General features: G+C 36.0%; 2 protein-coding genes across 2 annotated transcripts in view; both read right to left on the bottom strand.

The window, feature by feature from the left end:
• The window catches only part of LOC105388631 (flocculation protein FLO11), a 54740-nt gene extending 47838 nt beyond the window's left edge, over nucleotides 1-6902 (bottom strand). The window contains exon 1 of the mRNA XM_048628473.1: nucleotides 6668-6902. The gene's annotated coding sequence lies outside the window, so the exon portion shown is untranslated. The remainder of the gene's footprint in view (nucleotides 1-6667) is intronic.
• A 2621-nt stretch (nucleotides 6903-9523) lies between these two features.
• The window catches only part of LOC105385618 (bumetanide-sensitive sodium-(potassium)-chloride cotransporter), a 48677-nt gene continuing 45884 nt past the window's right edge, over nucleotides 9524-12316 (bottom strand). The window contains exons 24-25 of the mRNA XM_048628485.1: nucleotides 11119-11267; nucleotides 9524-9918 (exon numbers count right to left, since the gene is read on the bottom strand). Of these exons, the coding sequence (XP_048484442.1) occupies nucleotides 9671-9918; nucleotides 11119-11267 (397 nt within the window). The 3' untranslated portion in view covers nucleotides 9524-9670. The remainder of the gene's footprint in view (nucleotides 9919-11118; nucleotides 11268-12316) is intronic.

Here is a 12316-nt window from a genome sequence, read left to right as displayed (position 1 = left end):
TTGTACGATTTGTACGGTCTAATGTTAAGTTGTATAATTGAAATTCAATGTATTTTTTCAGATTAGATAAGCCTCTTATTTCCATTGCAATATTCGCCTAAACATGCACATACAGTACGTTATATAGCGACAGCTGATATCAATTATGACGTATTGTATCAAAAACAGATGTGTTAGTGCCAGGCCGTGCCTACAATGTGTCTGATACTGATCTGATAATGAAATGTTGTATCATTCTGCATGCGGTGTTGGTCGGTGTACCTACCAATACTTTGAGTACATCGTCCACTAAAAAATGGCCACTACAGCATACTTTGGATCTGATTCAGTAAATAAAATGCTCAAAGCAGCATTGCGATTCTGTAAAATCAGACTACACTTCGCATCCCACTTCAATCTTCATTCTCCCTTCACCTTTCATTTTACGTTCGAACAGTTATGTCATCTCAGATGAATACATTATTTGTCAAAATCTCGAAATTCGATGTGTCTACGGAAATTACAGAATGCCAATTCGAAAACTCACTCCGGATTCAGAATCGAGTTTTGACAATTAGCTTTATAGAATCGCAGACTTGTCGCTATGAGCTTCAATTTTAAAACGAGCCAAAAACAAGATATTTATTTTTATTTATTACATTTAGCTTGGCTGACACACAGTACATTGTTTTTTAATTATGGATACTTAAATAAAACTGAAATCTTATCTTCTTGGTATCTATATTCATACCAGGAACTAATTGATTCCGTATGATTTCATTTTCCGTATTTACATGTAACTACGGGACTATAATTATTTATTAGATTACAGACTAAATTGTTAAAATTAAAGCTAGCTAGACCTAAATTATTGTTTAATATAAAATAAAAAATGAAATTATTTTTAAAACTGCTATTTTTACTCATTGAAAATGACCTTCCAAAGAAGTTACCAGAAGTATTAGTAATCTTTGCTTGGCCATAACACTTAAAAAACCAACCAGCCAATATTTCATAGACAAACAATTTCGTGACACCCCCTCAATCTTTCAAATCGATACAACTTCTCGGTCAAAACTTATCGATTCGTTCCCCATGTTACTCGAATCGACTCGCTTTGCGCAACCATTACTCAATGGAGTGATGGAATATCGGTTAGTGATACTAACCTACACTAACCTCTTTGGTTATGTTGTTACCACACAATCTTTCTGGCTAGTAATTATGTTAACTTTCTTTTGTTTTTATTTTTGATGGAACAGAAAATACGTTGACAGTTGGAGAGTTATCACTGTTTTTTGGAACTCTGGGAGTTTTACGCGTGTTATAGGTATAAACTTTAGGGCTTTTAAATTAAAATATACTCACAGAGACGTTTAAATTGTAACACCCTTTTTGCGTCGGGGGCTGTATAAAGAGTTACACAAGTTTATGCCCGAGAAAGAGATAACCGAAGTGCATGGTTGTTGGCTGAAAACCATAAAAGTGATTGTGTTTTCCACCGTGCATATATTTTCCCAGATCATGATGCAACGCAACGTCTTCTGCGTCGTCGACATCAATCGAGGGGCGATTTACTATTTGAACCCATTTACTACACACGGCGCGGCGCGGCTCTCAACAATTGAATCAATTTAGCTTCGAGACGACATAATCTAATAAACTTGTAACGGGTTCTAAGAACAATGAGGACATAGGGATTTCTAAAAATAATTTAGAGACTTTCGGGGTGTCTTATTTTTAAGAATCACATATTAACTCTATCTCAGTTCACCTCAAGGTTAACTTTAAGTTCCTAAAGAACCAATTTCATTAGATACGTTCATTTGATTAATTCTACAATAGAGTTTTTGGTCATATCTAAAAGCGCTGCGAGGGGGTTCCAGTTATCCTAAGATGCTAACACTCGGTTCTGACACTTATTGTAACGGTAAAGAGATATGTGATGCTTTTAACTCCTTCTTTAAAAGTGTTTTCGGACAGCCTATGTCTGCCTATATTCCATCTCCTGCGAATATCGAAAGTGGTAATGATTCTATTTCTAAACTACAAATAACAATAAACAAAGTTGAACTGTCATTACGTCAATTAGATACATTCAAGGGTGCGGGTAACGATGGCGTCCCCCCCATATTCTGGTCAAAATGCTCTAAATCACTTGCACTACCTATCTCAATTATTTTCAATCGGTCTCTTAAAGAAGGTACGTTTCCTACGATTTGGAAAAAAGCCCTTATAGTACCAATACATAAATCTGGTTCAAAAACTAAAATAGAACATTATAGAGGTATTTCCTCTCTGAACACGATAGGTAAGCTTTTCGAGAGGCTGGTTTATGATGCAATTTATCCCGTTATTAATCAAGGCATGTCTGAGAGACAACATGGATTTCTCAAAAAACGATCCACAGTTAGTAACTTGGTGACTTTCTCAAATTATGTGTTAGAGAATATGGATTTTGGCGGGCAGGTCGACGTGATATATACAGACTTCGAAAAAGCTTTCGATAGAGTCGATCATGTCGTCCTGCTCGACAAACTCTATCGACTCGGCATCCATGGAGATTTGTTGAGGTGGATCGAGTCTTACTTGTGTAACCGCTAATCGCTCTTACAGGCGGTTGTAGTTGGAGGATTTAAATCCGATTTTATTGACATACCAACTGGGGTCCCACAGGGCTCTCATTTGGGACCTTTACTGTACAACGCTTATCTTTTTGATATCTCTACCTGCTTTAAATCTTCCAATCATCTAATGTATGCCGATGATAAAAAGATATTTCTTAAAATCAAATCTGTACAAGATTGCTATCGCTTACAGGAAGACCTTAACGACTTGTTTGCATACTATAAAAGAAATAATATCACTGTAAATGCCAAAAAATGTCAGTGCATTAGTTTTACCAGAAAAAGAGACCCTATTAAATATGACTATAACTTTAATGGTATTCCTATTGAGCGAGTTAGCGTAGTTCGAGATCTAGGTGTCCTGTTCGACTCAAAAATGCTCATGGCTGACCACATTGATGCTATAATTAATAAGGCATATAAAAATTTAGGATTTGTTATAAGGTCTTGCAAGCCATTCAAAAATTTATCTTCATTAAAAATAGTATTTTGCTCGTACGTGCGCAGTACCCTCGAATATGCGAGTCCTGTTTGGTCTCCCCAGTATATTATATACAACAGCCGCCTGGAGCGATTGCAGAAGATATTTGTCGACCACCTTAAATACCGATCACGCAAGTCATTCGATAGCTATGAGGCGTCGTGTCATGAGTTTGGCCTGCTAACACTGTCGGAGCGTCGCCAGATGATGGACATGTGCCTGCTTCACGACATCGTGCGCGGAGGCCTGGACTGCCCGGAGCTGGTGTCGCGGGTGCAGTACCGCGTGCCGGGGCGGCGCACGCGACACACGCCACTCCTGCATGTGCCGTTGCATCGCACTAATTATGCACAAAATGCTACACTCACGCGAATACCAAGAATTTATAATTCCACCTTCAGCCATATAGACCTCTTCACACACACTAAATCATCATTTAAAACTCAAATTATTAAAACTATTTTATCCAACTAACTAGCCCACAAGATCGTGTAGGTATCATTATTAAATATATTAATTTAATATATTTAATTTTAATCTCTTTGTTCGAGTCTTAGAATATTATTATTTAGCCATTTATTTATTATTGAGTACTTACATATAATCTACAATATTGTATTTATGTATGGTATGTTATATCATGTATGACGTATGTATATTATATTTTATCAATTAGTTGAAGTTTATATGTGTTTTATTTATAGCATGTAATTATAATAATACTTCATATGAAATACAGTAGGAACAGAGGTGTTCTTTCACGCTCAGCCCTAAGCTAGTAGCTACTTAGTATTAAATTTAAGTTAACCACATTGTTTAAATATATAAATAGTAAATCAGTATTTAAGTTAGAATAATTATTTACTTCTGTAATTTTAGTTCTTATCAGAATATGTAATTGTCCCACCAACTATTAGCTTATAATGGAAGACCTGTTATTAGCCTTACTCACAAACTATGTTACTTAGATTAAGTTTTTTTTTATGTTACGCTGTTGGTTTTCATAAATAAATAAATAAATAAATTAATAAAGAGTACTTTGCTCCAGCGAATAACTGGGTAAATAAATTTCAATATTGAGCAACCAGCGCGGCGTAGCTCAACAAACTTAAATTATACTCTTGCCCAAAACATAGTAGCCCAATTGATAAGGCGAAGTCATTAGGTAATTTAACAAGACCAAGTAGGTACCTTCCTACTTAGCTACCTAATTATTGCAATTGGTACAGATGCGGTGTTTTCCTCAGTGGCATGCGTGCTACGGCCTGAATAGCATAGAGGTTGCCTCTTAAATCTATTGCACATTCCGCAAGAATAAGATTTAAGGTCTGTTGAGAACAGTTAGTTGTTCTGAACAATAGCCACTAAACTAGTGTCTGTGTTGTACCTAGGGCTTATCTTTTCATTTTGTTTAGCCTAAATAATACGGTGAGCTAGGTTAGAGTGGTTGTTTTATTAGGAAAGGAGAGTAAAATACGATCCGAATGAGAATTAGACATCTGAGATATCTTGTATGGTCCAAGGGTATCACAGTTTGAGCAGGGAAAATTAAACGCAAATTTGTATGTCGTGATAGTCTTCAAATTCCCGTCAAGTTTTTAATTCTTAACGGTGAACCCTCAGGTCGGCGAAAATAAAAATGGAATCTTTAATCTCTTATCGAGATTTCGATATGGGGCTGCTATCTTGCCAATGTACCTGTTTCATCTTTTTATCTTAAAATATTATCTATGAAATAGTCGGTAACGCTAAATATCAGTGTTTTAATCAAGATGTTGGTGCTAGTTCCACAATAGACATACGAGTACCAAATGCTATTTATATTAAATTTCTAATCGTGAAAACTACTATGAGTCTGCTAAAAATATAGCTAATTCAATTAAAGGTGAAACAATGTTATGATTTTGTTCATAAACAGTGGCTCAGATGCTAAAGAAAAATAAAATTACCTACACGCTTGATCAGAAGCATAGACTAACAAGTACAGTAGTATCGTTATGTCAGAAGGTATTTTTTATTTCCATGGCCTTGTAGTAATTGGATATTGTAGTTATATTTGAGGTAAGAAAGAAAAAAAAAATATTTTGCTGTCAACTATGTTATACGTCTTAGTTACCAGTATTGCGCAGAAATGCATCATTTGACCCGGTCGGTCTGATATCGCACCAAATTGAATCATCCTTGACTTATAGCGGTACCTATTTCAGTATACAAGCCAATAAAGTGCACGCTGTTTTTCAGATGGTCTAAATATTTCCTTCAAGACGTGTGGCTATTCTTAAACTAGTCTTACCAAATTAGGTACAATAACTAAGGTAGGTAGGTACTTTATAAATCTACTTACCTAAGTAAGTAGTTAAATATATTTATGGGCTTTTTATACGCATACATTCAAATCATTCAATACATACAGTAAGCTTGTATGTTTATCTTGTATGTTTATCGGCAGTAAAGTTCCGGAGATTGCACTTGGAGCGTTTGTTCCGTTAAATTCAATTAAACCTCGCATCAGGATGTCAGCCAAGATGAATAGACTCTAAGGCCTTTATGATGCCCTGGTATCTAGCTACCATTGAGCCGACCGGCTTTAAATAGAGATAACCTTTACAAACTTGTATTGAGAGGCTGTGAGGAAAATAAATAAATGACCCGATTCAGTCTTGGTGTTGACTATAAATGAACGCCTTATTCTCATTTTAAGTTAGGTTGATTCGTCGTGTTATTGCCGATGGAATTATTAAACTGCTACTGATATTAAAAAAATACAGTAGACAGGTACCTACAACTTACTAGACTTAATTCCATGTCTACATTTATGTTTTTTAATTGGCATCGGCATTATAAGAATTAAAGGATATTTACAACTTGTAGATTCTCGTGGAAACCTACGTCAAAGTACTCGTTATTCTATGGTCAAAGGCATAAAAAACGTCGAAGGCCGAAAAAAGAGCATGTCTATTTCTATTCTTTTTGTAAACTGGTTTCGCTTTCGTTCATCTTTGCGGCTAGATACGAGACGTGAGATAGGAAGATACGCATTTGGAAATATTTACCTACTTTATCTAAAATTTTAGTTAGTTACAGAAGTAGGGAGGTAGGTAGATCATACTTTCATAACTCAATCATTATTGAACTCTATAAGTACCTAGTAACTACACTCACGGGCAATGAAAAAGTTCCACTCACAAAATTCCAACACCAAACGACCCATGAGACCCATTTTTTTAAACATTTAATAAAAAAATTGAACAATAATATTACCGTTTTTAATTAGTAATACCCTGACGCACTGTTAAATGTACTTCAATGTTGCAGAAGACATTATTAAGCTAGCTTTTTCCGTTTAGGAGTAATTTGGTGCTTTTCTAAGTAGAACCTTTTCATTGCCCGTGAGTGTAGTAACATACAAAAGATTAAAATGTATAAAAGTATTTTTCCAAAGCATAAACTGCATGATGGTCAGTTTACATTTCCTGAAAAACTACGTACCTGCAACTTCCGCATATTCAAACGTGTCCAAACATTAGCCGCGCATTTGTCAGATAAATAAAAAAAAAACAAAAACAGATCTCGCGCTTACCTCGACTGCTATCCCTTGTATCCGGCTCGAATCTCGTTCAAATCACAAAAAATCCACGATACCACTTAAAAACACTGTAATAAACTGCACAAAGTTCAGTATAAAATCACTGGTATTTTTTTGTTTTTGTAGTTCGGTACGCAACTTTTTTCGAGAGCGTTATTTGACAGTTCGTTTGGCGGGAACGTGCGTGCGTCTAGAAAGGCGCTCACAGACTGAGTCCGCTTGCCCGCGGACTGGACACGCGAGAGATAATGATTGCATTTCATGCAGCCACCAGCAATTTAGAAACCAGAATAAATCGCATAGCTACGGTATTATTTGATGATAAATTAGTGCAATGCCGATGTTTGCTGTGCGGCCGGTGATATGTGCATTGCATTTGGGAGGGGTTTAAATAGAAACTTTGGCGCGGAATTTGTTTCATAGCTAACACGGCTCAAGGACCCAATTTATGTGTTCTGATTTGTATTTACCTACTCATTTTAAGAAATATTCATTAGTAATACTTATAAGAATTAAAAGAAACAAAAATTCCATCATTAATTTCAATGCATTTATTTGTCACTTTTAAAACTAAAATATTGTGCCGTGGTACAAACGAACTATGAATTAAAGTACTTAATTAAATTAAAATACAAAGTTATTTAATCAGATCTAAACTAAGAATAAAGTTATCAATAAATTAAGGTAAGCATACCAAGTATTGGTACTTACAACTGATCTAAAATAAAATGTCATATGATTGATTCACTGGTAACTTTGGATACATACTGAGCTAGATTCGAAGCAACAACAAAATATTTTTATTTTAATCCATGCTTAGAGTTATTGTTTTTCAATGGTCTTAAGAAAGTTAACGTTATTTTCACGTGGGTATATTTTTTGTTGCTACTGAATCAGCACGATAAAAAATAACTTAAATGCATTTTTAATGCTCACTTAATCATAATCCAATAAATTAGTAGACTGACAGGTATTCAACAACAAAAAACAACATGTACAAATAAAATTGTATAAAACTAAATTACCTACATGAAACTACATAAATAGATATTATATTCGCGTGTACATTTGACTACAATTTAAAACCGATTACAATAAATTAACTACGCACCTAATTTTATCTTATCATTACTACAAAAATCGTGTAAAGTATTCGATTTACATAATATGGGATTAGTTGGTATTTTCTTTATATAAAAATAGATTCTAAATAATACATTTCATATCAAAAATCATTTAATGCACATTTCTAACGGTTGTACTTTACTTATACATTTCATAAATACTACCTAAATAACTCGTAAGTATGTATAAATAGTTAATAGTATGTAAAACTAATGTTATTTGAGATAATTGTATCAAAAAACTGCATCAAAATGTCATGTAAATAGGAATAATACTTGTGTATAATTACTTAGATTATGTTATGTAAGTATTATAATATGAATAGGCACATTTTTAAGTTTAAGTAGATATAAAAATATATTTGTTTGTTATTGTATAAGCACACAATGAGTACATTCAATCATTCTATAAATAGTTTTAGTTGAAGTAAACAACATGTTATAAGTATTAAATGGTTATTGATGACAGTTGTATAAATCGGCAAAAGCTGTTATTTCCTATAATAGTATATATAACGTTTGTAGCGACGTACACAAAATATAAATACTTACTCGTAGGTTACTGTTTTTTAAAGCTCTATCATGTAGCAGAATATACAGTGCGTGGGGTGATAGCCTAGGTCAAGGGCTACCTAAAAACAAAAGTATGTTCCGCAAAAATAAGTTGTACTAGGGTAATATTACAAGCTCTTATGTATGTCTTATCTCACAAATATTATGTCCCCGCATCATTATTATTATTATTCATTAATAATAAGTTTGTGGCACTTTACTCTTTACGTTGCGACTTTTTAAACCCCCAGTTTTAAACTAGCCAGATAAGGCCTATAGTGTAAAAACATTAGATATTAGCATAGTGCATGGCATAATTTAAATAGAGAACTGACCGCTACAAATATTCTGAATGTGGAATCATTTTGAAAATGCTTCGTTGCCAAGAATAGGGTGTCAGGTAAATGAGAAACCGGAACAAGGAGATACACATACATACTGTACAACATTATAGAGACGTATCTTTGTGTGTAATGATTCATTTGTCAAGTACCGTTCGTGAACTCTGGGTGTTAGTCATGTTATTATAGAGCCTAACAAAGCAGTACAGGTAAAGGAATGTGCATGTTTAATTAGTAATTAATACTTAGTATTTTGATATAATATAGCATAAGTAGAGCATCAGTATTTTTTAATCATATAGGTCAATTTTACATACCTGCTTCAAAAGTCTGGAATAACATTTAAAATAGATTGTTTGGAGTTACAAATTATTTTTCCAGTTAACAAATAAAACATTTCACAGATTGTAATGTGATGTGCCATATCTGTATAAATAAATAAGGCCTCCACATCAGTCATAAGTGATAACGCTTATAAATCCTAGAGAGGACATGAAATCATCAGGCATCAAAATCTGTCCATCCGTTCCTTCTCTATATAAGTGTGTAGAAGGTGGTACAAATCTTCCGCAATAGAACGCCCATGTGTCTTAGCTACACAGTCGAAGTACCAGGAGACAATGATGCCTTAGGAATAGAACGTCAGCACAGGCGTATGATTCCCTCTCAACAATAACACTCTAGGGGCGGCAGAGGCTATAGCATGCAGCCAGCATAGATACAGAGGTGGTGAGACGACGGCCCGGCGCCTCGGCATGGGTAGCGTGACGCAGACGAGACTATAAAACAGATGGACAGATCTTCATGACACACACATACATACTAACATCAATCCGTGCAGTCAAAACCGTCAACTTTATCCTCTTCAGATCGTTAGGTACCAGGAGATTATAAGTATGTAGAAATTGGAACAAATCTTCCGCAATATAACTTCCAAGTCTCATAGCATCGCGTTCAAAGTACCAGGAGACTATGACACCTTAGGAGTAGAACGTCAGCACAGGCGTATGATTGCCTCTCAACAGTAACACTCTGGGGGCAGCGGAGGCTATAGCATGCAGCCAGCACAGATAAAGAGGGGGCGAGACCACGGCCCGGCGCCGCGGCATGGGCAGTGTAACGCAGACGAGGCGGGCGTTGCGCGAACACTGCGCGATAAGCTCACGCAGGCGGAGGTGGCGGTGCGTGCGGTCTTGAGCTGACAGGAGGTCCGCTTCGGTTATGCCCGCTGTGGAAATATAGGGTAGTTAGTAAAATTATACCTTTTTGTCACCAACCTGCTTAAATATGTCACAAATTACCAAATCCAAAGACCTGGGCCGGATTTAGGGGAGGGCAACAGGGGCTACAGCCCCGGGGCGTCTACATAAGAGGGGCCCCCACAATAGAGACTTCGATACTTAAATGTTTTTTACGCTGTTTTCGCTTTTAGAAATTTTTATTTCCCTTTTTTACCTTGCAAGTAGCTAAAGTGAGTATTCTTTCTTTTTCTCGTAACCTGACAAAATCTTCTATCAAAGCTTTCTTTCCTGAGTATTGAAAATTTGAAATTGATATACTCCGGGAACTGGATTTCAACGAAATCGTCGACGATGTTTCGGCGAAAAAAGGTCGGGAAATTTAATTTCAGATAATTTTTGTTTTCGATTATATGTATTTATGTTTGTTAAATAATCTATAATTACTTGGTTCCACAAAAACATATTTATTGAAAAACTCCATTATATAAGGAAAATAATTTGTGGCAAGGGGGCCTCCACTCTTTTGTTTGCCCCGGAGGCTCTCGACCTCTAGATCCGGCCCTGTCAAAGACGAGTTATCGAGTAGAGACCACGAACATATAACCCGTGGATCAAACGGCCTTAGAAAGGTAGCCAGTAGCGGTTGGATGAGGAAGGCCAGAATGAGCTGTGCTTCTTGCCGGAAACCTATACGCTGCTAAATATCCTACAGGCTGGATATATCCAGCAGTGGACGATTAAATGGCTGATTCAATATAACATCAGTACCTGTGTCTATTTACATCCTCCCTAACCTACTGCACTATTTCGTACAGCAAGACCAACTCAGTACTATCACTAGTGCCTCCACTACAGTACTCACTGGTATCTTCATTATCTTCGGTGGTCATGAAGGGCTGCACCAGCTTATTGAAGTAGGCGAGCGTGGAGTCCTTGGGCCGCCTCGTGATGTCCGGGATCATCTTGAGAACCGACTAGTCTACTATCAGTCACTAATGCCTCCATTACAGTACTCACTGGTATCTTGGCTGCAGTACTCACTGGTATCTTGGCTGCAGTACTCACTGGTATCTTGGCTACAGTACTCACTGGTATTTTGGCTACAGTACTCACTGGTATCTTAGCTATACAATACTCAGTGGTATCTTGGCTACAGTACTCACTAGTGCCTCCACTACAATACTCACTGGTATCTGCATTATCTTCGGTGGTCATGAAGGGCTGCACCAGCTTGTTGAAGTAGGCCAGCGTGGAGTCCTTGGGCCGCCGCGTGATGTCCGGGATCATCTTGAGCGCTGAGTAGTCGATGCGGAACTTGGACAGGAGTGATGCCATGCTGAGGGGACGGAAAAGATTTTAGAACATTGTGTGAGAATTAACTTGAATAGCGGCTGAATATACATAGGATGGAAAAATATGTAGGACACTGGAACCTTTGGCACCTGGGGCCTTTGTGAAATGGTGGTAGATTATGACTTTTGACAAGTAATTCTAATATTCTACATCGAAAAAATAAACAATTTCATTTCATTCATTGGAATTTTTAAAATATAGCATGTGCCGTATGACCTATGGTATAGGTAAGCTCTTAGAGTATGTATTTGTATAGAGGAGAAATGGCCCTGTTCAGCATTCTCCTTCTCACTCAAATCATAGATGTGGCCACAAAATAAAAAAAAAACTAATTATGGGGAATTCCAACTTACGATTATTATAAAAAATAATACTTGACATATCGTCAGTTGATAGGAAAAACACACTATATAAAGCAGATTTTTCTAATATAAAACTTTATTTGTATTTGTTTTAAATATAATTATTGATTATACACAAACTGAGTGGATTGTATGTTTGATTGATTTTGTCCGATCGAAACAACCCTCTTCAAAATGTGCCGAACACAATTTTTGTATGATTCTTTGGTTCCCAATTTGTAGGTCTGGTAGGGTCTATCCATTTTCTTAATGTTTTTTTTCCTGTCGGAAACCTATGAATCAGAGATAAATGGGTGAGCATGAGCATTATGATTGTGGGCCAAATATGTGATGGAGGTTATTTTTAAAGGAAACACCTTAGTGTTTTGTAGCAATACAATAAACTTGATATGCCTATACAGAAGAAATCAAAAATTTATTCAATTAGAGAATCCCAAGAATCTAATTTGTTCCATGTCCCAGAATCTAAGTTGTTCATCTTCTACCCATATCAGTTATGGCCAGCAGCATCGAATTCTTATATTATTAAGTCTGTTACAGTTTCTAGTATTTTCTTTACATAATATTATATTATATCTGGGTAAAATTAATTTTCAATAACTGGCAACACCATGAGATTTGTTATTATATGGTACCTTGTAATTTTTACTTAAAATTGATACTAACAGAC

This window comes from Plutella xylostella, chromosome 21, assembly GCF_932276165.1.
Source record: "Plutella xylostella chromosome 21, ilPluXylo3.1, whole genome shotgun sequence".
Classification (NCBI taxonomy): Eukaryota; Metazoa; Arthropoda; class Insecta; order Lepidoptera; family Plutellidae; genus Plutella; species Plutella xylostella.
The sequence above is the reverse complement of the archived record's forward strand: the minus strand, read 5'-3'. Positions and strand labels throughout refer to the sequence as shown.